The sequence below is a fragment of the Nerophis ophidion genome, linkage group LG10, assembly GCF_033978795.1.
Source record: "Nerophis ophidion isolate RoL-2023_Sa linkage group LG10, RoL_Noph_v1.0, whole genome shotgun sequence".
NCBI lineage: Eukaryota > Metazoa > Chordata > Actinopteri > Syngnathiformes > Syngnathidae > Nerophis > Nerophis ophidion.
This window is the reverse complement of record NC_084620.1, coordinates 23,920,874-23,946,515: the sequence shown is the minus strand read 5'-3', so window position 1 is coordinate 23,946,515 and position 25,642 is coordinate 23,920,874. Positions and strand designations below refer to the sequence as shown.

Genomic DNA, 25,642 nt, shown 5'->3' with positions numbered 1-25,642 from the left:
GTTCAAATACTTATTTTCATCAGTATCACACAAATAAATTGTTAAAAAAAATCATAGATTGTGATTTCCGGATTTTTCTTTTTAGGTTATCTCACATACAGTGAACATGCACCTACCGTGAAAATTTCAGACCCCTCCCAGGATTTCTAAGTGGGAGAACTTGTAAAATAGCAGGGTGTTCAAATACTTATTTTCTTCACTATAGATATCTTTATTGAAGGAGCAACTGCAAAGATGGTGCCACCACATAGTAGTTTTTTTTTTTTTATTCCACATAAAAAACTATGAAGTTAATGACGTGTTAGCATCTGTTAAGTCACAAAAGTGAACCGTGAGACAATCATTTCCTGTCTCCCGGTCAAACGTTGCTGATACGCATGCTCAGCTGGCCGCTGTCTCGGACGTGGCCCCTCCCTTCTACCCAGACGCGCTCACCTAACCGCATCTTGTTCTGGCCCGCCCCTTCTTTGCCGTTGCGGTCACGGGTTGGGGTTCCGGTTTTAGACACTGTGTCAAAGAAGGCAAAATCGGCCACGTATCCGCCTGAAGCGGATAGCGAAACAACGGGAGGGAACTCATAGCCCCAGAGGATCTCGTCCGGAAGGTACGACGTGCGCACCTGGCAGGTAGCCGACGTCGGCTCCACTGTGGCGCTCAGAATCACTAACAGTTCAAAGTCCGCCAGCTCGCCGTCTTTCCAGCTGCCACCTGGTTGACAAGCGGGATGGCTTTAGGGCGCCGTTGCCTTGTGATAAAACGGTGGTGGTGGTGGCGGCGGCCTACCTCTAGCTGCCCATGTTCTCAGCGGGCTGCTGTCGTCGATGACATGGTAGAAGGTCAGTGGTATGATGAAGAAAGGACTGTCGCTGGATGTGTCCACCTGGAAGGACACATTCCGCTGGTCCAGCCGCACAGTCTCGCCTTCCTCACACGTCTGCAGCAGCTTGCCCGTCACCTGAGAGCCGACATAGCGACCGGTTGAATAGGTGGCCATGAGTGTGCGGGCACAGGGGCGTCAACTACCTGACATCCTAACAGCAGACTCTTGCGCATGTTGGCCACTCGGATCATGAGACACGGCCGCCCTTCGTGCGTGGACACCACAGCGTGCTGACTGAACTTGACCGTTTCGCCTCGCTTCTTGGGACGGGCCACCTGCGGGAACAGGAAGTTGGGAGGTAAAGACTTCCGGTTGAAAGGAAACGGCACTCTTGGTCACCTTGGCGAGGAATGTGCCGGTGATGAAGATCTCCATCACCATGGTAACCACCAGCTGGACAATAAGCAGAATGATGGCGGCGGGACACTCCTCCGTGATGTATCGGAACCCGTAGCCGATAGTTGTCTGCGACTCTAGCGAGAATAGGAACGCTCCTGTCAGTGTCTTGACCTCCATGACGCATGGCGTGTGGTCGGTGGTCTCTGCAGGGACAAAAGCTCGCATTGTAGTTGTAGCCTGCGCCTTGTACATTGCCTCCTGTCCCCTTCACCCTTTACCCGTCAGATCTCCGTGCAGCATGGCCACCAGGTACCACAGCACGCCAAACAGAAACCAGGTACCGGCAAAGGTGGCGCAGAACAGGAAGAACTTATAGCGCCACTGCATGTCCACAAAGGTGGTCCACAAGTCGCGCAGATAGAGCGCGCCTCGCCCGCGCATATGTTCGATGTGCACGTTGCTTCGTCCATCTTTGGAGAGGACGCGTCGCCTCCTTCGCAGAGTGTCGCTTGCGCTTCCTGCCGCAGAGCTCAGCAGTGGCTGGGTGATATCCGTCTGCGTGTGGGAGTGGCTTACCTTCTGAGGGGAGGGGCCTCCTTTGGACGTCATGGTTGCCTCCTGACAGGAAGTGGAACACAATAGTTACAACATTGAAAGCATGAGTATCTCTTGTGTGTAACCTTTGACCCAAGCCAGGTTTTCACTTTCATTGGGTGTGTGTGTATGTATTTGGTAGGCGGTGGAGAATTCCAGAGAGGGGATCGCTGTTCAAGTCCCATTCACAGACATCCATTGTTGCAAATGCACTCTTAGCAAACCGGCTAATTAATCCTCTGGTGGTGGGTCATGTGATCTAGTGTCATCTCTGTTATTGTGTGCCCTCTGCTGGATGGAAGCAAAACACGCAAATTCTCTTGCTACTTCTGTTGCCATGGCTGTCACACTAAAGTCCAGCAGGAAGTCTGACAGCTCCACTTCCTGTACGACTGAGTTTTTATTTTGACCTACATTAGCAGTGCACATTGTGCTGGTTGTCATAAAAACTACTTTATTTACTAATGTATAAGTCAATGAAAGTGAAGAAAGTGGCACAACTAGAGATGGAGACAATAAATAAACTGGGTTACCATGGCAACAAACATTACATCTTGTCAAATCACATGTTTTGATGAGCTTGGTGATTGTAATCATGGGGATGATGAAGATTAGGATGATGCTGACAGGATGGGTATGATGATGAGAAGGATGTTACTCATGAGGATGATCATGATGATAAGAGGGGATGATCGTGATGATGAAAGGGGTGATGATGGGGATGATCAAGATGAGACAGGTGATAATGATGAGGATGATCATAAGAGGGGTGATAATGTTGAGGATGACCAAAATGATAAGACGGGTGATGAGGATGATCATGATGAGGAGGTGTGAGGATGATCATGATGAGACAGGTTATCACCTGTGATTAAATGAGAGATGTAATAAATGTAGATGATTATGATGAGGAGGGGTGAGGATGATCATGATGAGACAGGTTATCACCTGTGATTAAATGAGAGATGTTATAAATGTAGATGATTATGATAGGAGGGGTGATAATGAGGATGATCATGATGATGCAGAGGTGTCATAATGATGAACTTGATCTTCATGATGATGAGAAGAGTGATAATGGTGAAGATGATCATAACGATGAGAGGAGTGATAATGATGAAGATGATCATAACGATGAGAGGAGTGATAATGATGAACTTGATCATAACGATGAGAGGAGTGATAACGATGAGAGGAGTGACAATGATGAAATTCATCATAACGAGAGGGGTGAAAGCGTTGAAATTGATCATGATGATGAGAGTGGTGATAATGATGATCAAAATGAGAGGTGATAATGTAGATGATCATTAAGATGAGAGTGATGATAATGATGAAATTGTTCATAATGATGGGAGAAGTGATAATATTGAAGATGAACATCATGTTGAGAAAGGGGATAATGATGAGTTTAATCATTAAGACAATGATCATAATTTTGAAAGGGGTAATAATGATGTGGAAAATCATGATGATGACAGGTGACAATGATGATCAAAATGAGAGGTCATAATGTAGATGTTCGTGATGATGATGAAATTGATCATGATGATGGGGGAAGTGATAATATTGAGGATGAGCATTATGTTGGGAGAGGTGATAATGATGTTGATCATGATGATGAGAAGGGTGATGAGAATGATTATGATGTTGAGATATGTGATAATGATGAGGTTGATGATGATGAGAGGTGATAATTACTAAGTTAATCATGATGATGAGAGGGTTAATGATGAGGATGAACATGATGCTGAGGATGATGATAGTGACGAGGAAGATTATGATGATGAGGGGATTGATGATATTGATGAGAGGGGTGATAATTATTTGAATGATCATGATGAGAATTTTCATAATGAGAACGGTGATAATTATTATAATGCAGGTGGTGCTAATGATTAAGATGATCCTGATAATGACAGATGATAAGGAGGATCATAATGATGAGAGGGGTGATAATGATGTGAATGATCATAATGATAAGAGGAATGATAAGGATGATCATTATGATGGAGAGGGGAGATAATGAGGTTGATCATGATGATGAGAGGGGTGATAATGATGTGAATGCTCATGATGAGAGGGATGAGAGGATGATGATGTGAATGATCATGATGATTAGAGGGATGATAATAAGGATGATCATTATGATGAAGAGGGGATATAATGATGAGGTTTGCCATGAAGATTAGAGGGGTGATAATGATAAGATGGGTTATAATGATTGATCATGATGAAACGGGTGAACAATGAGAATGTCATGATGATGAGAGGGGTGATGATGATATGGATCATGATAATGAGAGGGTTGATACTGATGAGGTTGATCATAATGACGATGATTAGAGGGCTGCTAATGATGATGAGGCGGCTGATAATAATTGATCATGATGAGAGGGGTGATAATGATGAGGATAATCATGAAGATGAGCAGGATAATAATGATGACAATAAGGAGGTTGATAAGATAAAGATAAAGATAAGGTTAAGTATAAGATGAGGTGGATGAGTATGACGGTGATGACTAGTGATGATGACAACGCTGAGGAGCATATTGATGAGGATGATTAGGAGAAGGATATATATTACCACAGTTCTGATGATAGGTATTATAATGATGAGGCTGATAATAGTGATGAAATAGGAAAATATGGACGAGGTTATAGGAGGGTAATGATAATGACGATAGTAATGATGATGACGATACCAATGAGTATATACCATACCATACCAACATTATTTATAAAGCCCTTTAAAAACAACCATAGTTGAAGAACAAAGGGCTTTACACCACAAATAAATAAAGGCAAAGGACTGACTAAAAAAAAACATTTAAAACAGAAGTAGGATTATAAGGATGAAAAGGAGGATGAGTCTTATGATAGTGATGATCATAATGAGGAGGAGTATTGTGATAACGATGACGCGAATGACAGAGATGAGGATACTGAGGAGGAGGAAAACAATATTGATTAAGTTTATCATAATGACGTTAAGGATGTAGATAATAATGAAAAGGAGGGCAACAAGAATGATGACACTTATGATTTAGATGATAAGGAGGAGACTAATAATAATGATGATTATAATAATATTGATGACAATTATTATGGTGAAAAGTTTTACTTACCTTTGGGATGAGTGTCAAAGTTGTGTGCACGTGTCACAATGTGGTGGTGTTGCCATGAAGTAAATATAGCGTGCCCGTTGTACTGGTGGTACTGGTGGTACTGGTCCCAGCAGCTCATTATGTAAACACACCCCCACCATCCCACGTGTCAACATTTCTCTTTGATTAATTCAAGCTCCCCCACCCCTGTATATGGCGACGACACAGAGAACGTCTTTGTGTTTTCATGACAATCCCAAGTCCTAAAGGATGGTAGTTGAATGTGATTATTATGGAATCTGCTGCCCCCTATAGAGGAAGGTGGTACTACAAGGAAAACATAGATGTACTTCCTTTTTTATTTGGTCCCTATTTAATCTAGAACAGTGGTCCCCAACCACCGGGCTGCAGCCCGGTACCGGGCCGCAGAAGAATTTTTTATTCATTTTTATTAATAAAAAAAAAAAGTGTATATATATATATGCATATATATATATACATATATATATATATATATATATATATATATATATATTATTTTTTTATTTTATTAAATCAACATAAAAAACACAATATACACTTACAATTAGTGCACCAACCACAAAAACCTCCCTTTTTCATGACAAAAACGTCCCTTTTTCATGACAAAGAAAAAAAAAAAGAAATGTATTGTAGGGATGAACACTTTATTTGCTACCGTAAAAAGGTCAATGGGCCGTGATGCGAACAAACATTTTTCTCATTAGGCTGCGACATCTATAGGTCCTCGTCCAGTTTTCCTCACCTTAACAGTATCATAGCTGTGGCTGTAGGCGCCCCCAGTGGCTCGCAGTGGTATTCCCTGTGTGTGAGTGTGTGTGTGTGTCTGTGTGTGTTTGTGTTTGTGTGTGTGTGCGCGCACGCGTTCTTGTATTTCTATCCTTCTTGAGACATCAACAGGGAAAAGTACCTTCCATATGAGGACCGGTGAACAAGTTAGGACCAAAATCATGTCACAATACGGAAAACCATTACATATATAAGAGAATGTCTCATTTGCACCCTTGATGGTGAAATCTATCAGAATGAGGGTTGCCCCAAAAAGGAGGGATTTTTCAAATTAACTCTGTGTTGGTTTTAAAAGTGCACCCCCTCTGGTCATATGAAATGACAAGTGTGTGTTAAAATTTGAAGTGCTCCCCCTCTGGTCAACATATGTAGTAACACGTGTGTGTAAGAAATTGAAATGCGCCCCCTCTGGCCAAAAATAATAAAACAATAAAAATAAATATGTGTATAGAAACATACTGTAATAACTTCAAGTAAATAATAAATATTAACAACCAATTACAAAAAAAAAATTAACTAAAAGCAGTCTTTTTCTCACAGTATGTTGACATTTTTCTTGTTAAATTGGGAACAATTTCTCATATTTCTGTTTCTGTAATATTGCAATATATTCTCGTACAATTACTTCTTTTTTTATGTAAAATTCTTACTTATGAATGCAAAATGGCAACATTTGTCATATAAATTCTGACTATCACAATATTGACATTTTTTGTTGTTGTTCTTGTAAAAAAGTGAATTTTTTGGAGTAAAATTATGACTTTTGACATAATTTTGCCAACTACAATTCCGATTATGATTATAATATTGCCAAAATTAAAAGTTTTCTTATAAAATTGTGACTTTTGTCGAGTAAAATGACAACTTTTTTCATAAAATTGCCCAAATTTGAAGCTTTTCTTGTAAAACTGTGACTGTAGTAGAGTAAAATTCTAACTTATCATAATATTGCACAAATGTTCAGTTTATCTTGTAAAATTTTCACTTGCGTTGACTAAAATGACAACCTTTATTATAATACAGCCGAGTCTTTTCTCTTGAAATTGTGAAATTTTTCCTTGTGGAATTCCAACTCATTTTTCACAACAAACTTTTTTTATATTTGCATAGTATGTATATATTATTAATGTTGTCAATACAAATCTGTATTTATCTAGAAAGGGTGGTCCTGAAGAGGCAGGCCTTTTCAGAGGTCTGAAGAAGGTAAGAAATACAGGAGTGTGCATGTGTGCGCAGCATTAACACAAAGACTAGAAAAGTCAGGAGTTACATAATGCGCATGATTTGCTTTTCACACAGTTTCCATGTGGCTCTAAACCACAAGCTAACGCACGTTAAACTTTTCCACGTCAACTTATTTCTTTTGCCGAGTTCGTATTCACTTTTTGTTGTTGTGAAGTGTGAACTTCAAGAACTTTATTTATGTCCATCATAAAGTCCTGAACAGGAACTTCATAAACTTACTTTGACCCAGTGCATAGTGACTTTTATGCAACTCCTTTTACGGCCAACACACTCAGCACTTCCCGTTTTTCTAGCTTACCTGTTAGTTATTGGTCTTATGGCTGCATTGCCAACATCCACCTCATGCTGACATCGCCATGTCATGCTATCTTAACCTCCTAATGCGAACCTGGCCTTGTCATGCTAACCTAACCCTTCTATGTTAACTTAGCCATGTCCTGCTACCCTGTCCACATCATGTTAATTTAACAACTTGATGCTAACTTAGCCACCTTCTGATAACCTGTCTACATCATGCTAATTTAACAAGTTGATGCTAACTTAACCATGTCCTGCTAACCTGTCCACATCATGCTAATTTAACAACTTGATGCTAACTTAGACACCTCCTGCTAACCTATCCACATCATGCTAATTTAACAAGTTGATGCTAATTTAGCCATGTCCTGCTAACCTGTCCACATCATGCTAATTTAACAACTTGATGCTAACTTAGCCACTTCCTGCTAACCTATCCACATCATGCTAATTTAACAAGTTGATGCTAACTTAGCCATGTCCTGCTAACCTGTCCACATCATGCTAATTTAACAACTTGATGCTAACTTAGCCACCTCCTGCTAACCTATCCACATCATGCTAATTTAACAAGTTGATGCTAACTTAGCCATGTCCTGCTAACCTGTCCACATCATGCTAATTTAACAACTTGATGCTAACTTAGCCACCTCCTGCTAACCTGTCCACATCATGCTAATTTAACAAGTTGGTGCTAACTTAGCCACCTCCTGCTAACCTGTCCACATCATGCTAATTTAACATCATCATGTTAACTTAACCACATCATGCTGATTTAACAACTTGTTGTTAATTTAACCACAACATACTAATTTAACAACTTAACGCTAATCTAGCCACCTCCTGCTAACCTGTCCATATCATGCTAGTTTAACAACTTAATGCTAACCTAGCCATGTCCTGCTAACTTAACCCCTTAATGCTAACCTATCCAACTCGTTCCACCACGGCCACGTCATGCTACTTTAAACCCCTTAATACTAATCTGGCCACTTCCCGGCTGCGGCACTCGATATCAATAAATCTATAAAAGACAGTAAACATTTGCACAGTCAATCAGCTTGGCTACGTCCCGCCCCGGTTGACCTTTTCAGACCAATTGAGGCGAATAAGCGAGAGTGAGACTTGACCTCCTTTGGGCATCTTGAGGGGTCAAAGGTCACTATTAGTGTACACACGCTAACAGGCTGCAAGACCCATGTGCACGGTCCCCTCGTGATCCGTAGCGCTTTGGCTGTTTTTTTGACAGGGAGACCGCCTGTATGTCTTGTGATGTGTCGTCATAACGACTAAACATCCTTCTCATCCATTAGCTTCACCGTGAGAGACATGGCGCTGGTCTCCACGGGACTGCTGCCATCACTTACTGTTGGACTTCAACTGTCTCGTGCTCTTCCTCGCTCACCTTTGACCTCCAACCTGTGAACACACGTAGAACTAGGACAGATAGACTGATTGCAGACAGTTTGTAAACAGAAATACCCCCAATTCATGGTCATCTGTGTGCGTCTCCCTTTAACCACAATAACAACAACATGGTGGACATATTGTCTGGGAGATGCCAGTAACCTCATGACATCACAGTGTTTTTGTGTTTTTTGCGCGCGTGTGGACTTTAGTCTTTTATGACTTGTTGGATTGTACAGTATATCATGTGGATAAGTACATTATGATGCAGTGTGTGTGTGTGTGTGTGTGCGTGTGCGTGTGCGTGTGTGTGTGTGTGTGTGTGTGTGTGCGTGTGTATGTGTGTGTAGCCCAATAAACAATAGTTATATATCTCCATGGTACATGTGATGATCATGTTAAAGTACTTTAGTGGAAGGAAGAAGTAGATCCGTGTGTGTGTGTGTGTGTGTGTGTGTGTGTGTGTGTGTGTGTGTGTGTGTGTGTGTGTGTAGCCCAATAAACAATAGTTATATATCTCCATGGTACATGTGATGATGATCATGTTAAAGTACTTTTGTGGAAGGAAGAAGTTGATCCGTGTGTGTGTGTGTGTGTGTGTGTGTGTGTGTGTGTGTGTGTGTGTGTGTGTGTGTAGCCCAATAAACAATAGTTATATATCTCCATGGTACATGTGATGATGATCATGTTAAAGTACTTTAGTGGACGGAAGAAGTAGATCCGCGTGGACAGGCAGGGTGTGTTAAGGTGTGTCCTGTGATCCAATGAGAGTGCGTCATTCAGGGGCGGTGATAGGGGTGGGGAGTGGGGATTTCCAAACATATAATAGACAAGAGCACGAGCGCTGAGGAAAAGACGAGGGCTAAAGCAGCTGTCAGCAGCACCACGTGGCTTATTTTCGACTGCGTCATGTTTCCACAAGTTACCAACAGGTAAGCCAGACATCACCTGCACGCATGCGCCGCTCTATGCATGGTTATTGTTTTTGCTAAAAGTTTTGTCTAAAGTCCAGTCTGGGTTTATTTTTAAGTGAAATTCGCCAACAAGCACACTTCAATCATCTTTGCACTGACGTATGCATTGACTTGATCCCTGACAGTAGAACAGGGGTCTCAAACTCAATTTACCTGGGGGCCACTGGATGCAGAAACTGGGTGAGGCTGGGCCGCAAGAAACGATTTTTTCAAAAATCTAACATGCACTTTTTATTGAATTCACCTTCTATGAATGGCTTTCCCGCCCTAGCAACATACTTGCCAACCCTCACGATTTTTCCGGGAGACTCCTGAATATCAGTGCACCTCCCGACAATCTACCGGTTCAACCATTTTCCCGAATTTGTCCCAATTTTCACCCGGCCAACATTATGAAGGGCTGCAGTGACTGCACTGCCTTTAACGTCCTCTACAACAGTGGTTATCAACCTTTTTTCAGTGATGTACCCCCTGTGAAGATTTTTTTAATTCAAGTACCCCCAAATCCAAGCAAAGCATTTTTGGTTGAAAAAAAAAGATAAAGTAATATACAGCACTATGTCATCAGTTTCTGATTTATTAAATTGTATAACAGTGCAAAATATTGCTAATTTGTAGTGGTCTTTCTTGAACTACTTGGAAAAAAAGATATACAAAAATAACTTAAAAACTTGTTGAAAAATAAACAAGTGATTCAATTATAAATCAAGATTTCTCCACATAGAAGTAATCATCAACTTAAAGTGCCCTCTTAGAGGATTGTAATAGAGATCCATCTGGATTCATGAACTTAATTGTAAACATTTCTTCACAAAAAAATAAATCTTTAACATCAATATTTATGGAACATGTCCATAAAAAGTCTAGCTGTCAACACTGAATATTGCAATGTTGTGTTATTTTTTTCACAGTTTATGATCTTATATTCATATTTCATTGAAGTTCTACTCAATAAACATAATTTTAACGGATTTATGAATTTCTGCTATTTATTAAAATATTTTTAATAAATCTCACTTGCCCCTTGGCATACCTTCAAATACTTCCACTACATGTCATCGCGCACGCTTTTATATCTCACAACTGACGTGCCGGCTCTGTAACATGTATGAGACTTGTGCTGAACAATGTCAGTGGCTGCAAGACGTACATCTTCAACAGCCATACAGGTCACACTGAGGGTGGCCGTATAAACAACTTTAACATTGTTACAAATATGCGCCACACAGTGAACCCACACCAAACAAGAATGACAAACACATTTTGGGAGAATTTCCGCACCCTAACACAACTTAAACACAAGAGAACAAATACCCAGAACACCTTGCAGCCCCATCTCTCCCGGGCTACATACACCACCTCAAGCGACGCAAGTAGGGAGGGTGGGGGAGTAAGGGAGGGGAGGGGTGGTAGCGTGGGTGTGTGTATTGTAGCCCAGAAGAGTCAGGCTGCTTGGGATTGTGGGTATTTGTTCTGTTGAGTTTATGTTGTATTACAGTGCAGATGTTCTCCTGAAATGTGTTTGTCATTCTTGTTTGGTGTGGGTTCACAGTCTGGCACATATTTGTAACAATGTTAAAGTTTTTTTTACGGCCACTTGTGTAGCTGTTGAACAAATATGTCTTGAAACATCACACATGGACTGCTCAGCCAAAGGTGACCATCAATTTGGCTTGCACACTGTCTGTACATCATTCAGAGGGTGATAAGAATAGTGTCGTTACAGCACCCCACAACTCGTGTTGATTGTATAAAAATTGACCTTGGTACTATGGGGACTTCCATGAAAATCGAGAACATTGGGAAGTATGACAATGTCAAATTCTGTTCATATTAAACACGCGGGCCAAAGTATCATATCAAGGTGCAGGCCGCAAAACAACATCTCGTGGGCTGCAATTGGCCCGCGTGCCGCATGATTGAAACCCCTGATGTAGAACAACACTTTAGGGTCACCATCCATTGTTAAGGTAAAGGAGCATGTGTGGTCAAAATATACAATTTTTGTGATTAATCACATGAAATAAATAGGATGATTGGCAACACTAAATTGTCCCTAGTTGTCTATCTGTGTTGGACCTGTGATGAGATGGCGACTTGTCCAGGGTGTACAATGCCTTCCGCCCGAATGCAGCTGAGATAGTCTCCAGCGCCCCCTGCCACTCCAAAAGGGACAAGCGGTAGAAAATGGATGGATGGATCACATGAAATAACTCATTAATTTTGATAAAACTAATATATATATATATATATTTTTTTTGTATACATGTATACTAGAGCGGCCTAAATAATGCGTAAATTGCTTTTGTGTATATTTAGTTTTTTTAATGAATTTAAATTTTACAAGCGAGTAACAGCCAGATTATTGGGGATTAGTCCAAATTCAGGCTTCACGATGGCAGAGGGGTTAGTGCGTCTGGCTCGCAATACAAAGTTCCTGCAGTTCTGGGTTCAAATCCAGGCTCGGGAGCTTTCTGTGTGGAGTTTGCATGTTCTCCCCGTGAATGCGTGGGTTTCCTCCGGGTACTCCGGCTTCCTCCCACTTCCAAAGACATGCACCTGGGGATAGGTTGATTGGCAACACTAAATTGGCCCTAGTGTGTGAATGTGAATGTTGTCTGTATACTTGTGTTGGCCCTGCGATGAGGTGGCGACTTGTCCAGGGTGTACCCCGCCTTACGCCCGATTGTAGCTGAGATAGGCGCCAGCGCCCCCCGCAACCCCAAAAGGGAATAAGCGGTAGAAAATGGATGGATGGAAAGTCCAAATTCAAAGGTGTGATTAATCTGATATACATAACCTCTTTTAATCAATGGTGAATTAATTTCTGAAAATTATTTATATATTGAATATTTTCATAACTAAAGACTAAAACACCAAATATTTTCATAGCTAAAGCATAAAACACCTGACTCCACCCTTATGTATATGTTATTTAACATTATGACAGCACTCTAGACATGAAATAACATCCATACAGTTACCTTTACTCTCGTTTTAATCCAATATAGTAGACATGTTAGAAAATAGCTATTACACATACTGTACTGAATTTAGGAGCGATTGTTTCATTTGATGGACAATATGACTGTAGCATTCCATTTTGTATGCTTTAAAATGCCTAATTTAAGACAAAAATATATTATGAATCCCTTGAAAAAATTAAACTTAAAAAAAAACCTGCAATTGGGTAAAGTTGCTAACTATATTTAAATATATGACACAGACTTAAGTGAATGTTTTTCTTTTTGTCCTCCAAGAACGCAAAAAAGCGACAATACTTACAAAGAAAGTAACGTATTAGCTGAGCCGCAGTTAATACAGTATAACGATGTTGAGGGAACACAAAGTAACATGTTCCCCTCTTCCTGCGCTGCAGCTACACTTATGAGGACTGCAAGGCCACGGCCGATTGGCTGCTTGCTCGGACTGACGTGCGGCCCTTAATCGGCATTGTGTGCGGCTCGGGCCTTGGAGGCCTTGCGGCCATGTTGAAAGACCAGGTGGCTATCCACTACAAGGATATCCCAAACTTTCCGCAGAGCACAGGTGAGTGGAGGCACCTCATTCGCCATATTTAACGGTCGCCTGGTATCTTAGCGACTTCTCGCCCGTCCGCCGCAGTGCAAGGTCACGCCGGCCGTCTGGTTTTCGGACAGTTGAAGGGTCAGCCGTGCGTCTGCATGCAGGGCCGCTTCCACCTGTACGAGGGTTACGCCATCCACAAGGTGTGTGCATTGTGGAGTGCTTTCAGGCTCTTGCGCGCTGACACTAGTAATTATGGTTTGTTGTGTTCAGATCACGCTGCCCATGCGCATCTTTAAGTTGCTGGGCGTCCACACCGTGATGCTGACCAACGCGGCAGGGGGTCTTAATCAGGATTTCAAGGTCGGAGACATCATGATCATGAAAGACCACATCAATATGCCGGGTTTTTCGGGGATCAACCCTCTCACGGGTCCCAATGACCAGAGGTAGGAATATTGCACTGGCGAAGCCTTTCTCTGCCCTTTTCCAGCTAAACTTGCCGTGCGGTGCTTAGGTTCGGCATGCGCTTCCCATGCATGTCCGACGCGTACGACCGCGAGCTTCGGCAGCTGGCGGTGGACGTGGGCCAGGAACTGGGCTTTGGAGATTTCCTCAAGGACGGTGTCTACTGCGCGTTGGGCGGTCCATCCTTCGAAACCATTGCAGAGTGCTGGATGATGCACAAGCTGGGTGCCGACGCTGTGGGTGAGTGACAAAGAGCTGGCTGGTTAGCAAGTTGGGGCTACTGGTTGACTCCGCTCCTTTCTGTCTCCTCGCCAGGCATGAGCACGGTGCACGAGGTGATAGTGGCTCGTCACTGCGGCATGCGGGTCTTTGCCCTTTCTCTGATCACCAACCAGGCGGTGATGGACTATGACAGTGAGGAGAAGGCCAACCACGAGGAGGTTCTCCAGACAGGCAGGCAAAGAGCAAAGCAGATGGAGCAGCTCATCTCCTCCATGGTGAACAGAATGGACAACAACAACAACAAAATCTAAGCCTGAACTGCCATATTTGCTCATTCCGTAGGTCAAAGTTCGACTTCATCCAATCAAATTGTTAATTTCTTGACTTTATTGAAGTGTGATATCATTGTTTTTCTATGTTTGGCTTTTTCATAAAAGTTTTATTTATTAGTGCACGCTCATGTTCTTTTTCATAAGGTCGACATTAAAAAATTGACAAACCATAAAGAATGTTTGGCACACATGTCAATCAAAGCAGTGTCCACCGCAGCCGTGTTGATCGGAGGAGTGTCTTGAGTGCATCTTGAGGTGAGAATGGCACATCGCATGGTGCCGTGAGGTCATCGGGAAGGCACTGCAGATTCCGCCCACTTAAGTCTAGGCAAACATGGTGAGAGAGATCCACTGGGGGAAGTAGGGAGGAGGAAGCAAGTTAGCAAAAATAAGTAAGCGTCACTGGCATCCAAGTGGAGATGTTCCAGGGCTTTTTGTAAAGCTTAAAAGGGAACATTATCACCAGACCTATGTAAGCGTCAATATATACCTTGATGTTGCAGAAAAAAGACCATATATTTTTTTAACCGATTTCCGAACTCTAAATGGGTGAATTTTGGCGAATTAAACGCCTTTCTATTTATCGCTCTAGGAACGATGACGTCAGAATGTGACGCCACCTAGGAAATATAGCCGCCATTTTCTCAAACACATTACAAACACTGCTTCTCAGCTCTGTTATTTTCCGTTTTTTCGACTATTTTCTGGAACCTTGAAGACATCATTCCTCGTCGGTGTGTTGTCGGAGGGTGTAGCAACACTAACGGAGGGATTCAAGTTGCACCACTGGCCCAAAGATGCGAAAGTGGCAAGAAATTGGACGAAATTTGTTCCAAATGCAAGGGTGTGGAGAAAGCCGACAAAATGGTCAATCGTTTGTTCCACGCACTTTACCGACAAAATCTATGCTACTACAGAGATGGCAAGATTGTGTGGATATCCTGCAACACTCAAAGCAGATGCATTTCCAACGATAAAGTCAAAGATATCTGCCGCCAGACCCCCATTGAATGTGCTGGAGTGTCTGCACATTTTACCGGCGGTGCTAAGGCCGACATGGCACGGAGATGTATGGATAACCTGCAGATGCATTTCCAACGTTAAAGTCAACTAAATCACAAAGGTGAGTTTTGTGGATGTTGTTGACTTATGTGCTAATCAGACATATTTGGTCATGGCATGACTGCCAGCTAATCGATGCTAACATGCTATTTAGGCTAGCTGTATGTACATTTGAAACTATATTTACATCCAGCGTTTCCCTCCACCCACATCTAATGCCGAACAAACACTTACCAATCGATGGATTTAAGTTGATCCAGTGTCACAAGATGCGAAACTTCCGATTGTTGGTCTGCACATTTTACCGGCGATGCTAAGGCAAACATTGCCGAATAGCGTCAATAGCTATTCACTCAATAGCTTCAGTTTCTTCTTCAATTTCGTTTTCGCTATCTGCCTCCATACTCCAACCATCCGTTTCAATACATGCGTAATCTGTTGAATCGCTTAAGCCGCTGAAATCCAAGTCTGAATCCGAGCTAATGTCGCTATATCTTGCTGTGCTATCCGTATTGGCATCACTGGATGACGTCACAGGAAAATGGACGATGGCTTCACAGATAGCAAAAATCAAGCACTTTAAAGCATTTTTTAGGGATATTATGGGATAGGTAAAATTTAAAAAAAAAACTTCAAAAAATAAAATAAGCCACTGAGAACTGATTTTTATTGGTTTTACCCCTTCCGAAATTGTGATAATGTTCCCCTTTAAAGATTTATTTTTGCCATGTCAATATAATATATATTTTTTTAAAGATGTCATAACTGTTCATATAAAATAAATATATCACTGAAAGTGCAATAATAATGTTGCTTGTATCAAATAAAGAATGTCAGACTAACTACACACCCTATCAAAAATACAAAAGTGTCGTTCCACCTAGATAGCAGCAAACCTAACTGTACTAAACACAGACGTCAGAGCGTCATCAAAGCTCAATTTTAAGCGTTCACACAGCCCAAACATTTTCAAACCAGGATTATATGATAAAAGAAATGTAAATTTACAATAGATCTGTGGGAGCAAAGGATAAATTTATGTACAAGTTGCACTTTTGCATTTCATTGCACATAAGTGTGGTGCGTTCAAAGACTCCCTCAATTAAAGCTAGAAACAGAGGTGTCACAAGTTAGGGGTGGGCCCTTTCGGAGTCTTGTGTATGGGGCGCAGAATTTGGTACTACACTCCTGGTGTGCGGGCTTAGGCAGGACTCACCTGAGAGAAGTCCAGCGATATGACTCCGTCTGTATCCGTATCCATGACCTTGAACGTTTCTATAGAAACAAGGAGCACTGATCAGGATGTGCGCGGGGGGCCAGAGTCAGTCAACACTCACTAAACATGGTCTCCAACCGGACCAGGCAGGTGACAAAGTTGTCGAAGTCTACACTCATGTCAGCCTCGGTGTATCGAAGGATGATGAGCTGGAAGAGGTGATTGGTCAGCTTGAAACCTGGAGAAAGGAGGCAAAGGTCAGAAGATGGCCTTGAGTCAGATTTGATGTGCAGAGGCGACACGGTGCACCCGCAGATTCCAGCGCCATTCTCATCTCGTAGGAGCTCATGGTTCCCGACTTGTCCAGGTCAAAGTTCTTGAATATGGTCTGGTCAGGAGCAGGAGAGTGCATGATGTGATTAAAGGTCAGAGTGTGTGTGCGTGTCAGATCTCACCAGGTATCGTTTAACCTTCTCCCAAAGCACATGGAACTCCACCAGGCCCAGTTTCCCGCTACCGTCAGTCTGACAAGAAGTTGAGGAAATATAGAGGCGGGCGTGTCTACCCGGAGCCAACGTGACAGAAAGGATACGTCCATGAGGTTGATCATGCTGCGGCACGCCTCTTTGGTGAAGCCGTCTGTCTTCAGGTCTTTATCTGTTGCCATGGGAAACAGGTTCAGCTCCGCAAAACAGCTGTGTCAAAGTTAGGTTACTTACGTTTGCTGATGATGCGGTTGAGTATTGTCTGCAGCTCCTTGACGCTGATCTCCATGTCCTGGCAGGACAGACAGCATTCATTTTGGTCACGTTGAAGGTCAGACAACAATTGAAAAATGCAGGTCTTGATCTACTAAGATTCAAATACTACGCGCTAAACAGGGTGTGCAAACTATAAAATTGTGTGTACTATTCCTGGGCGTGTTGCGTCTAAACTACTAAGACTGCGTGTACAATTGATAACTGGTGCGAACCGCCCTACTTAAGTTAAAGTTAAAGTACCAATGATTGTCACACACACACTAGGTGTGGCGAAATTATTCTCTGCATTTGACCTATCACCCTTGATCCTCCCCTGGGAGGTGAGGGGAGCAGTGGCCAGCAGTGATGGCCGCAACCGGGAATAATTTTTGGTGATTTAACCCTCTATTCCAACCCTTGATGCTGAGTGCCAAGCAGGGAGGTAAATGAGGTTTTTGCATGTAGTACGCAGCTTTTACCATGGAGACACTAATTTACTGCACATTCATGTTATCATTCTCCTATCTGTGTGGTTTTGCTATGTTTTCAGACCTGTACCATTTTAGAAGCAGTCCTGCAGTGGATCTACAATTGAAACCAATTTCTTAGCGCAATGAAGGTGCTCCCTGTAAGATGCTCGCAGGAACTGCGAGTGGCCGTTGGAATGTTCCAGACGCAAGTAAAGACATGTTGCAAAACGTTTGGGTTGCCCACATATGCGGTCCTCTCCAAGGTTTCTCATAGTCATCATTGTCACCGACGTCCCACTGGGTGTGAGTTTTCCTTGTCCTTATGTGGGCTCTACCGAGGATGTCGTTGTGGTTTGTGTTGTGGTTTGTGCAGCCCTTTGAGACACTAGTGATTTAGGGCTTTATAAATAATCATTGATCGATTGATTGATTGATTGATTGATTATCTATTTGCAAAAACAAATGTCATTAAAAAATCGCAGCCGACAGCAAACTCATCAATTTAACGTGTTTTAATCAGCTCCTTGAGTCATCTAACAGCTATAAAATTAAAAAATGACATTGCTGAAGAGACAATACTGTATCTCTAATATTTTTTAATTCCGACAGTCCACATATGTTGACAAGCATACGTGGAGCGGAGCTGCAGCATGATGGCCTCCTTTCTCACAACTATTTCTGCGCAACTGCCAGTTTGCACGTCCTTTCTAGACTTACTAAATGTAGACACAAAACAGCTCCCGGAATACAGTTTAAGTCTTGATTAATCACAATGCATGTGTTAAAGTTATATTTGCATCTTTTCCTCCCAGTATTATGGGCGTTCTGATAATCAGCATATATTCTGCATATTTAGGAAGACAGACGTGCTAAATGGATTGCGCTCAGTCTTCTCAGTCGTCTGTGCACTAGTTTAGCAGATCTGCTTTGCATGCGCTATCAAGTTTGCAGGTGTTTTAGTACATGCAAACTTAAGTCACTTACCGAGCCGGCAAGCTGTCTGAAGAGGCTCTTAAAACCCGAGTCGATCTGACTCTCATCCAGAAAGTTCTGGAAGAAACAGCACAGTCAGGAATGCCGGCAAGGTGGAAGGATCCTGGATATTTTACGCTCACCTCGCTCGGAAGCTCTGCCACGACCTCATCATCAAGCTCCCTGAACCACAAACGCTTCATGTTAACTTTCTGTCTGATGGCAATAAGAACTTCTATTACTCACTCTGAGTCGGCGGGCTTCTCTGAGAATACCCGCAGGACAAAGTCGCCCTCCTTGTGAGGCTCGAACGTGGACGGCACAATGATATACTCCCCAGCCGGCAGGCACAGGCGAGAGCTGACCTCCCTCAGGTTGATGAAGAGCTCGGAGCGAGCGCTGGAGGCATGGGTCAGAAAGAAATTCTGCTTCAAGTGGACACGCGACTGTCCTTTCATCTGCAAGAGAAGACCCTTAACGTTTTGTTCCGTGGAATACAAAAGGAATGACTTGGGAAGCTCATACATCATTGGGAACCTGCAAAGAAAGGACAGGATGAGATAGTGAAACAGGGGGTCTGGATGGAACCTTTGTGGGCGGTGACTGACCTCATAGACAGCAAAGCCGATGGTCTCCATATCTTTGCCTTCGCGTCGCTTCTTCCTGCGGTCCTTCTGCATGAGGGCCACCAGAAAGCTGCATTCTGAGTGGCCCGGCGCATCGGGATTCTGCAGCAACAACTTGAACTGTGGATTCAGCCAAAAGGTGGCTGGAGGCGAGAGGTCCAAAGTTAAAGAGTTTTATTTGAGCTGACTCCATCAAGCTGCCCGTACCCGGAAAATTCCGGCAGCCTCCAGCCGTGCTGCCCCGCCTCCACTCGCCCTGGTACAACGACGAGCTCCATTTCTTCAGCTGGCTGTGCTGGAGGGCGTCGGCTGTCAGGTTACAGATTTCCAGACGGGAGAACTCGCGCAGGAAGTCACTGAAGGACATCCTGTGGCGGGAGGCAAAGGAGAGATGACAAAGGTCGGACACTTGACGGAAGCTATGGCTGTGTTCACACTGTAGGGTGTGATGTCCAATTTCAGATTTTTTGTTAAACCCAAACTTTTTATATAGTTAACCCCTCATAAAACTTTTAGATTTACGAACCACAGACCGTATAAAACATGCTTTGTTGTATGAACATTTCAACCACTCATTGCATGTCTGGCACTCCCTGCAGGGCAGCCACTTTGTGCCAGCAGAATGTCGATTGTGGGCAGGCTGATTATAGTTTAGATAGCTCAATGTGAGTCCAGAGATAGCGAAGGACAAGTGGTTTGAAACATTGAGGAAGTATCAGGAAGGGTTGTCAAGCCTGCTTCCTCCCCTGCCTTTTTCTGCCACTGCACATTAAGATTAACCAACAAGAAATTGTAGCCACCTTTCTGTTAAAGTTAAGGAGTAAGAACTATATATATTTAAAACACATATATGCAGTATATATATGTTTTTACAACTTGGGACGTCCCACCGGCTGTACTTTGGGGACCCCTGGTTTATCTTATGGTTGTTGTTGTTTCAGCTTTGTTATCAATGTGTTATCCTATTAAGCAAAACCAACTTTTCTTATTTATCCTATTAAGCAAAACCAACTTTTCTTATTTGTTAGCACCTGTTTTTGTGTATTTGGGATCACCACCTTTTCATGTTTGTAGACCACAAGAAAGTATTTTAAATGTAGAATAAAAAATATAATATTACCCCATGGACCATCTCCAACCTTGTTATGCTTGTTTAATATACAGTACTGTATAGTACTTTATATTGTATTTAAAGTGTAAAATATACTTTTGTCAAGGCTGGAACCCATTACTCATGTTCACATTGTTTCTTATGGAGAAATTTTGTATTAATAAACTCTGTTCAAGAACCGTTTAAGTTCATAAATTGAGGTTCCACTTATATATCTGATGTGAACTGACTCAGAAACTGGTTTGTAAGGAAGTAAACATGGCTACAATTCGTGTTGGTGTCAGTCTTGGCACATGTAGGTCATTTTAAGGGGTTTGTGCAACGGAAGTCAATTAATTACTTTACATAGAAAATTAAAGAAGAAAGAGGGCAATAATTTTAGCTTTGGTAGTTTGTTAGGCTGAAGTGCACCTTTTGGGTGAGGAGGAAAAGCGGTGGGACATTAACGTAAGTCTTCCTATATTTCAATCACCTCTAAAACATATTTTTCGCCACTGACTGTTTTCGTCTCATTTGTTCAGCATTTACTTTTGCTCCTGTCTCTTTTGGCGAAGAAAAGCGACTGCAGCTGCATCAAAAAACTAAATCTGATTTATATCCACATACGAAAGAGGCCTGGTCGGTTAAGAAACTATTGTCTTAGTGCTGTTAAAAAAATCCAATACAGGTCATATATGGACAAAAAAAATGTGAATTGACCTGCAGTGTGAACATGGACTAATACACTAGTTGACTCACCAAAATTCGCCGTCCTCGCTTCGGTTTTGTAGGCGAGACCGGACTCCGCGGTCAACACTGTCCCATTCTCTGGAACTACAAGGAAAGATGGAAACTGCATTTGCCTACAAACATGGTGAGAACATTCCACTACCCGGAATGTCTTCTTACATAATAACTCCTGTGTGTGAGTGTGAGAAGTCTCACTTGTCACTCCAAGCACCGGTCCACTCCACCTCCCCCCACGGGTTCCTGATGCGTACCAGTTTGGTCAGGTTTCCTCTAAAGACCACCTGAAGTAAAAGAAGACATGATGGACGGCCAAGAACGAAATTGGCTTAAAAACAGGGACTGTGGCTTAAAGGGGGAGTGTTTTGAATAATTTGATTTTTTTTATTTTTTTTGCGTAAAATTTTTTTTTAACACTATTTCACTCAAACTTATTTAGATGCATGTTTGGGAATATTAAGAATAAATTATAAATTATTTTTTTCATCCTTCCATCTAATTTCTACCGCCTCTGCCTTTCAGGGTCATGGGGGGATTTTGGCCTATCCCAGCTGCACTTGGGCAGAAAGCAGGGTACACCCGGAACAAGTCGCCACCTCATGGCAGGGCCATCACAGATAGACAAAACATTCATACCCACATTCACAAACTAGGCCCAATTTAATGTTGCCAAATTATACATTTTTTTGTGCAAAATAAGAAAATTAACATTAAGAAAAACAACTCAGGTATGTACAACTAGTTTTTTTCTGGGATCCATGGAGGCCAAACCCACCTTTTTCTGTTTTTCAATTCAAGATTGTCCACATTAACCTGATAAGGTGATTAGTACTGTTATTAAATGTTATAAAAAGCACCCTTTCATTTATTAATTGACATTATACAACACATCTTTGCTTCACAGCTCCCGACGGCCAGTCCACACCCATTTAAGCAGTTCTCTTCTAAGTCCAATATAATTTATTGTTAACTACACCAGTAATATTACCAGAGCAGAATTTGGAAAGGTTTATGATCTCACTCACCAGTTTAACAGCAACCATTTAAAAGAAAATATTTATCACAAATATCGCTACTCGCCCTTATCTCATATGTGACCGGTGATTGGTCAGCTGTTGCGTACTGTCAATCATTTGCACGTTAGTTTTTGATTGATTGATTGATACTTTTATTAGTAGATTGCACAGTTCAGTACATATTCCGTACAATTGACCACTAAATGGTAACACCCGAATAAGTTTTTCAACTTGTTTAAGTCGGGGTCCACGTTAATCAATTCATGGTATGGCATGAAGGCAGTGCCAGAGAGCTAATCAATGAGCTTGTGGGCGGTCTAAAGGGACAAGCTTTTGACTTGTCTCCATTCAACAGTTATATATGTTTTTTAGCATTAAAACGTGCCAGGGAACAAATACTGCTATTTGAAAACGTGCAGGGGACATGTCCTCCCTGTTCCCCCCCTAAAGTGGAAGTCGGCCGTCTCCCTCGCGAGGACCCTCTCCTTTACAGTGCTCACCTCGTCCACGGCCGTCACAGAGTAGGCGTGTCCCTTGACCAGCTTCTTGAAGGTGACCGCCTCCATGTCTCTGGAGCTGGTGATCTACAACATTGAAGATGGCCGCAAATTAGCCACGAAAGCAGACAAGTGTAACGCAAGCACACATCAATGACTCACGTCGATGGAGCAGCCCAGCAACGAGCCTCGCTCGATGGCGCGGCCCATGATGCTGAATAAGTCAGAGGGCGCCTTGTCCAGGTCAAACATCTCCGTCACGCCGCCCGTGAAGTCCTCGAAACCTTCCGACGTGCTGCCGCCAGACAATGCCTCATAGCAGCCGTTTAACCTGACACGGGAGGGGAGAGTCAACACGCGACTTCTTTAACCAGCTTGGCACTCGTCGTTTGGCTTACTTGGCGTAGGCCTTCTCCAGCAACGCGCTCCAAAACTCGCCGCCCTCCGCTGAGTGGACGAAGAGCAGCTTGCCGTCCTTCACTGGTAGACGGTCGTCAATCACCACCTCCACCCACTCACCGAACTGCCAGAACTGTTTGACACGGAGTGAACGTCCTCATTCATTTGTCTCTTAAACACCTTTCTCACCTTTGCCCCCCACATCTCTCGCTGGTATTTTTATGTAATCACCTCAAAGTGGAAGATTCCAGCATATCCTTGGTCAAAGCTCTGTCCGTGCGGGACCACTCGGTGCAGGACGGTGTCGTTTAGGGTCAGCGAGGCGATAGCTGCCAGCAGCCAGCAGTCCCCTGTGTATGCACACATGCATACACACAATGACCTAACCAGGTATAATCGCGTGACGACCAATAGACTTTGACACTTAGTCTTAGACTTCCTTTTATTGTTATTCAAATTTAAACTTTACAGTACATATAAGAACAAAATGTTGTTGCATTAGCTCGTTGTAGTGCAGAATTAAAGAACAATAAAGTGCAGGTATAAATAAATAAATTACTGTACAGATAAATATATTGCACTTTTGCAAATGCATCCACGTTTATATGTATGTTATATTGTCTTTATATTCCAGCGAGTTCATCCATTTTTGGGGGGAATTAAGGGGATTGTTATGATAAGTTCAAGAGTCTTATGGCCTGAGGGAAGAAGCTGTTACAGAACCTGGAGGTTCTGCTACAATAGCGCCCACTGCAGGCATTACAACCATTTTGTTTCTAAATAATCTCGCTCAATTATTTTGCACTGTAAGTGAGGTTGGCGTGGTTTGGGCGCAGCAAGAAGACGTGAATTATAGATGGCGCTGCCTCACAAAAGAGAAATCCCAATGAGCTGCTTCAATATTAACAATCAATCTGGATCATTTTGGAGAAAAATTTCCACAGACCATTCTGGACTCACCCAGAGCTCCCTGGCAGATGTCCGTTCGGGTCGCCCCGTCCACGATGAAAGCAGGTCGCTTGCAGAACTCCTGTGTACGTAGACACACACTCTCGCATTATCAAAATAAGATGGTAAAATTGTTTCAATTCCTATGTTATGGCAAAGCTGCATGTTTTGCATGCTAAGGATTTTTCTGCTGAGCTTTAACTGCAGCTAAAAAAAGAATCTATTTGTGTTGCAGCACACGTGCACACGCTTGACTACACCAAGCAACACTTGACGCTCATGTGACGTGTTCATGCACTTATCTATTCATCACGTGCATATGCACAGCTGTGTCACAGAAACATGCTAAGATGTGCCTGGTCAAAGTGCAATGAAACTGCATGACCTGTGCAACTGTCAAATTTGTCTCCCCCTTATGGACAGCATGCATACATGTCACACCTTTTGCAGGCATGGAGGTTCTGACTACCAGGCCCACATTCTCACCGTTGGCCTCATCCAGCGCACGCCCTGTGTCTTGGACGACCTTGGGCCGAGTTCGTTGAAGCCCAAAGAAGAAGCGGCGCAGGGAAACAGGTTGTCCTCAAAGAGCGTCCTACTCTGGAGACAGCGTGCTCTCAGGGTCTCGTAGTCCTGACCCAGAAACTTGACAGCGTTGTGGTTTTGGCCCAAACCTTCCTGGCGGTCCCACTGATTGCGCAGCCGGACTGCCACACCCGTGGCGCATATGGGCTCCACCATGGTGAATGTGTCAGGTTCTGATGTGGATCATGAACGGGTCAGTACCCGCACAGGCGCTTCTCAGGATATTGAGCAATACAATAGTCAGACCGCTGACCCTAAAGGTAAACAAGAAGAAAAACAAAGGGCAAAGGACCCCTCTTAAAAAGTGCAAGGAAGGTTTTGGGTGCTAAACACCAGTAGGCCAGAAGCATTTATTGTTTCACTTCCTGTAGCAGAGCTGCTGTCAATCACACAATACCTTGACAAGTATTCAACCCTTCCTACCCATGGTGCAATCAAGACCACGCCTCCTGCATGACTATGCAAACAAGACAGACACGCACAAGCGCGCGCGCGCACACACACACTCTGGAACACATCCCAGTTAAAGTCAATTCCTACTCATCAGTTAAAATAGGATAAATATGTTTGACAATTCGCACACATTTGCAGGGAGATAAAAGGTCACAGTGGGCGTGGCCCTGCATCCAGCTGTTAACACGCCAGAGCAGCTGCGCGCTGACTGTACGTCGTGCACGTCAAGAACGTGTCCCACCAATGGACAAAGCGGAACTGTGTTTGTAAAGAAAAATGTGTCGCGTCTACTTCCTCCATAAAAGTTCTTACCGAGGTGAAAAGTGTGAATATTACCTTTCTGTGGTCGTCTTTCTGGCTGGGACGCAGAAGAGATCATGAAAGAAGAAACGCCCTTTTGCTTCTACCGTGCACGTTTGAAACAAAGGTGTGCGCATGCGCAGTAATTGCTGGCACGACAGGGAGGGGATGTTTTTTTTAAAGTTTTGTTACTTTTTAAGCACTTCACAATTCAAACACACAACAGGAAGTGCACGTTTAAAGGGTATCTTAGCGTAAGATAATGTGTTCATGCTGCAACATTGCAACATTGATATCTAAT

At 42.9% G+C, this 25,642-nt stretch overlaps 3 protein-coding genes across 3 annotated transcripts; 1 reads left to right on the top strand and 2 right to left on the bottom strand.

The window, feature by feature from the left end:
- Positions 1-243: 243 nt before the first annotated feature.
- On the bottom strand, positions 244-5,045 carry LOC133559869 (ATP-sensitive inward rectifier potassium channel 10-like). The gene is made up of 6 exons (XM_061911883.1): positions 4,944-5,045; positions 1,498-1,837; positions 1,220-1,422; positions 1,024-1,155; positions 784-955; positions 244-708 (listed from the first exon to the last, which is right to left on the bottom strand). The coding sequence occupies exons 2-6, from the start codon at positions 1,826-1,828 to the stop codon at positions 359-361; spliced, it is 1,188 nt and encodes a 395-aa protein (XP_061767867.1). The 5' UTR covers positions 1,829-1,837; positions 4,944-5,045; the 3' UTR covers positions 244-358.
- Positions 5,046-9,506: 4,461 nt separating this feature from the next.
- On the top strand, positions 9,507-14,574 carry pnp5a (purine nucleoside phosphorylase 5a). The gene is made up of 6 exons (XM_061912975.1): positions 9,507-9,631; positions 13,053-13,222; positions 13,298-13,401; positions 13,472-13,647; positions 13,716-13,906; positions 13,982-14,574. The coding sequence occupies exons 1-6, from the start codon at positions 9,609-9,611 to the stop codon at positions 14,197-14,199; spliced, it is 882 nt and encodes a 293-aa protein (XP_061768959.1). The 5' UTR covers positions 9,507-9,608; the 3' UTR covers positions 14,200-14,574.
- Positions 14,253-25,512, bottom strand: capn1 (calpain 1). Its single transcript, XM_061912971.1, has 22 exons — positions 25,378-25,512; positions 24,490-24,842; positions 24,016-24,085; positions 23,287-23,405; positions 23,055-23,188; positions 22,819-22,987; positions 22,660-22,743; positions 21,342-21,427; positions 21,156-21,230; positions 19,514-19,674; positions 19,289-19,449; positions 19,206-19,217; positions 18,927-19,138; positions 18,824-18,863; positions 18,693-18,758; positions 17,218-17,275; positions 17,091-17,155; positions 16,954-17,022; positions 16,808-16,886; positions 16,620-16,736; positions 16,499-16,557; positions 14,253-14,571 (listed from the first exon to the last, which is right to left on the bottom strand). The coding sequence occupies exons 2-22, from the start codon at positions 24,742-24,744 to the stop codon at positions 14,545-14,547; spliced, it is 2,118 nt and encodes a 705-aa protein (XP_061768955.1). The 5' UTR covers positions 24,745-24,842; positions 25,378-25,512; the 3' UTR covers positions 14,253-14,544.
- Between the last annotated feature and the right edge of the window lie 130 nt (positions 25,513-25,642).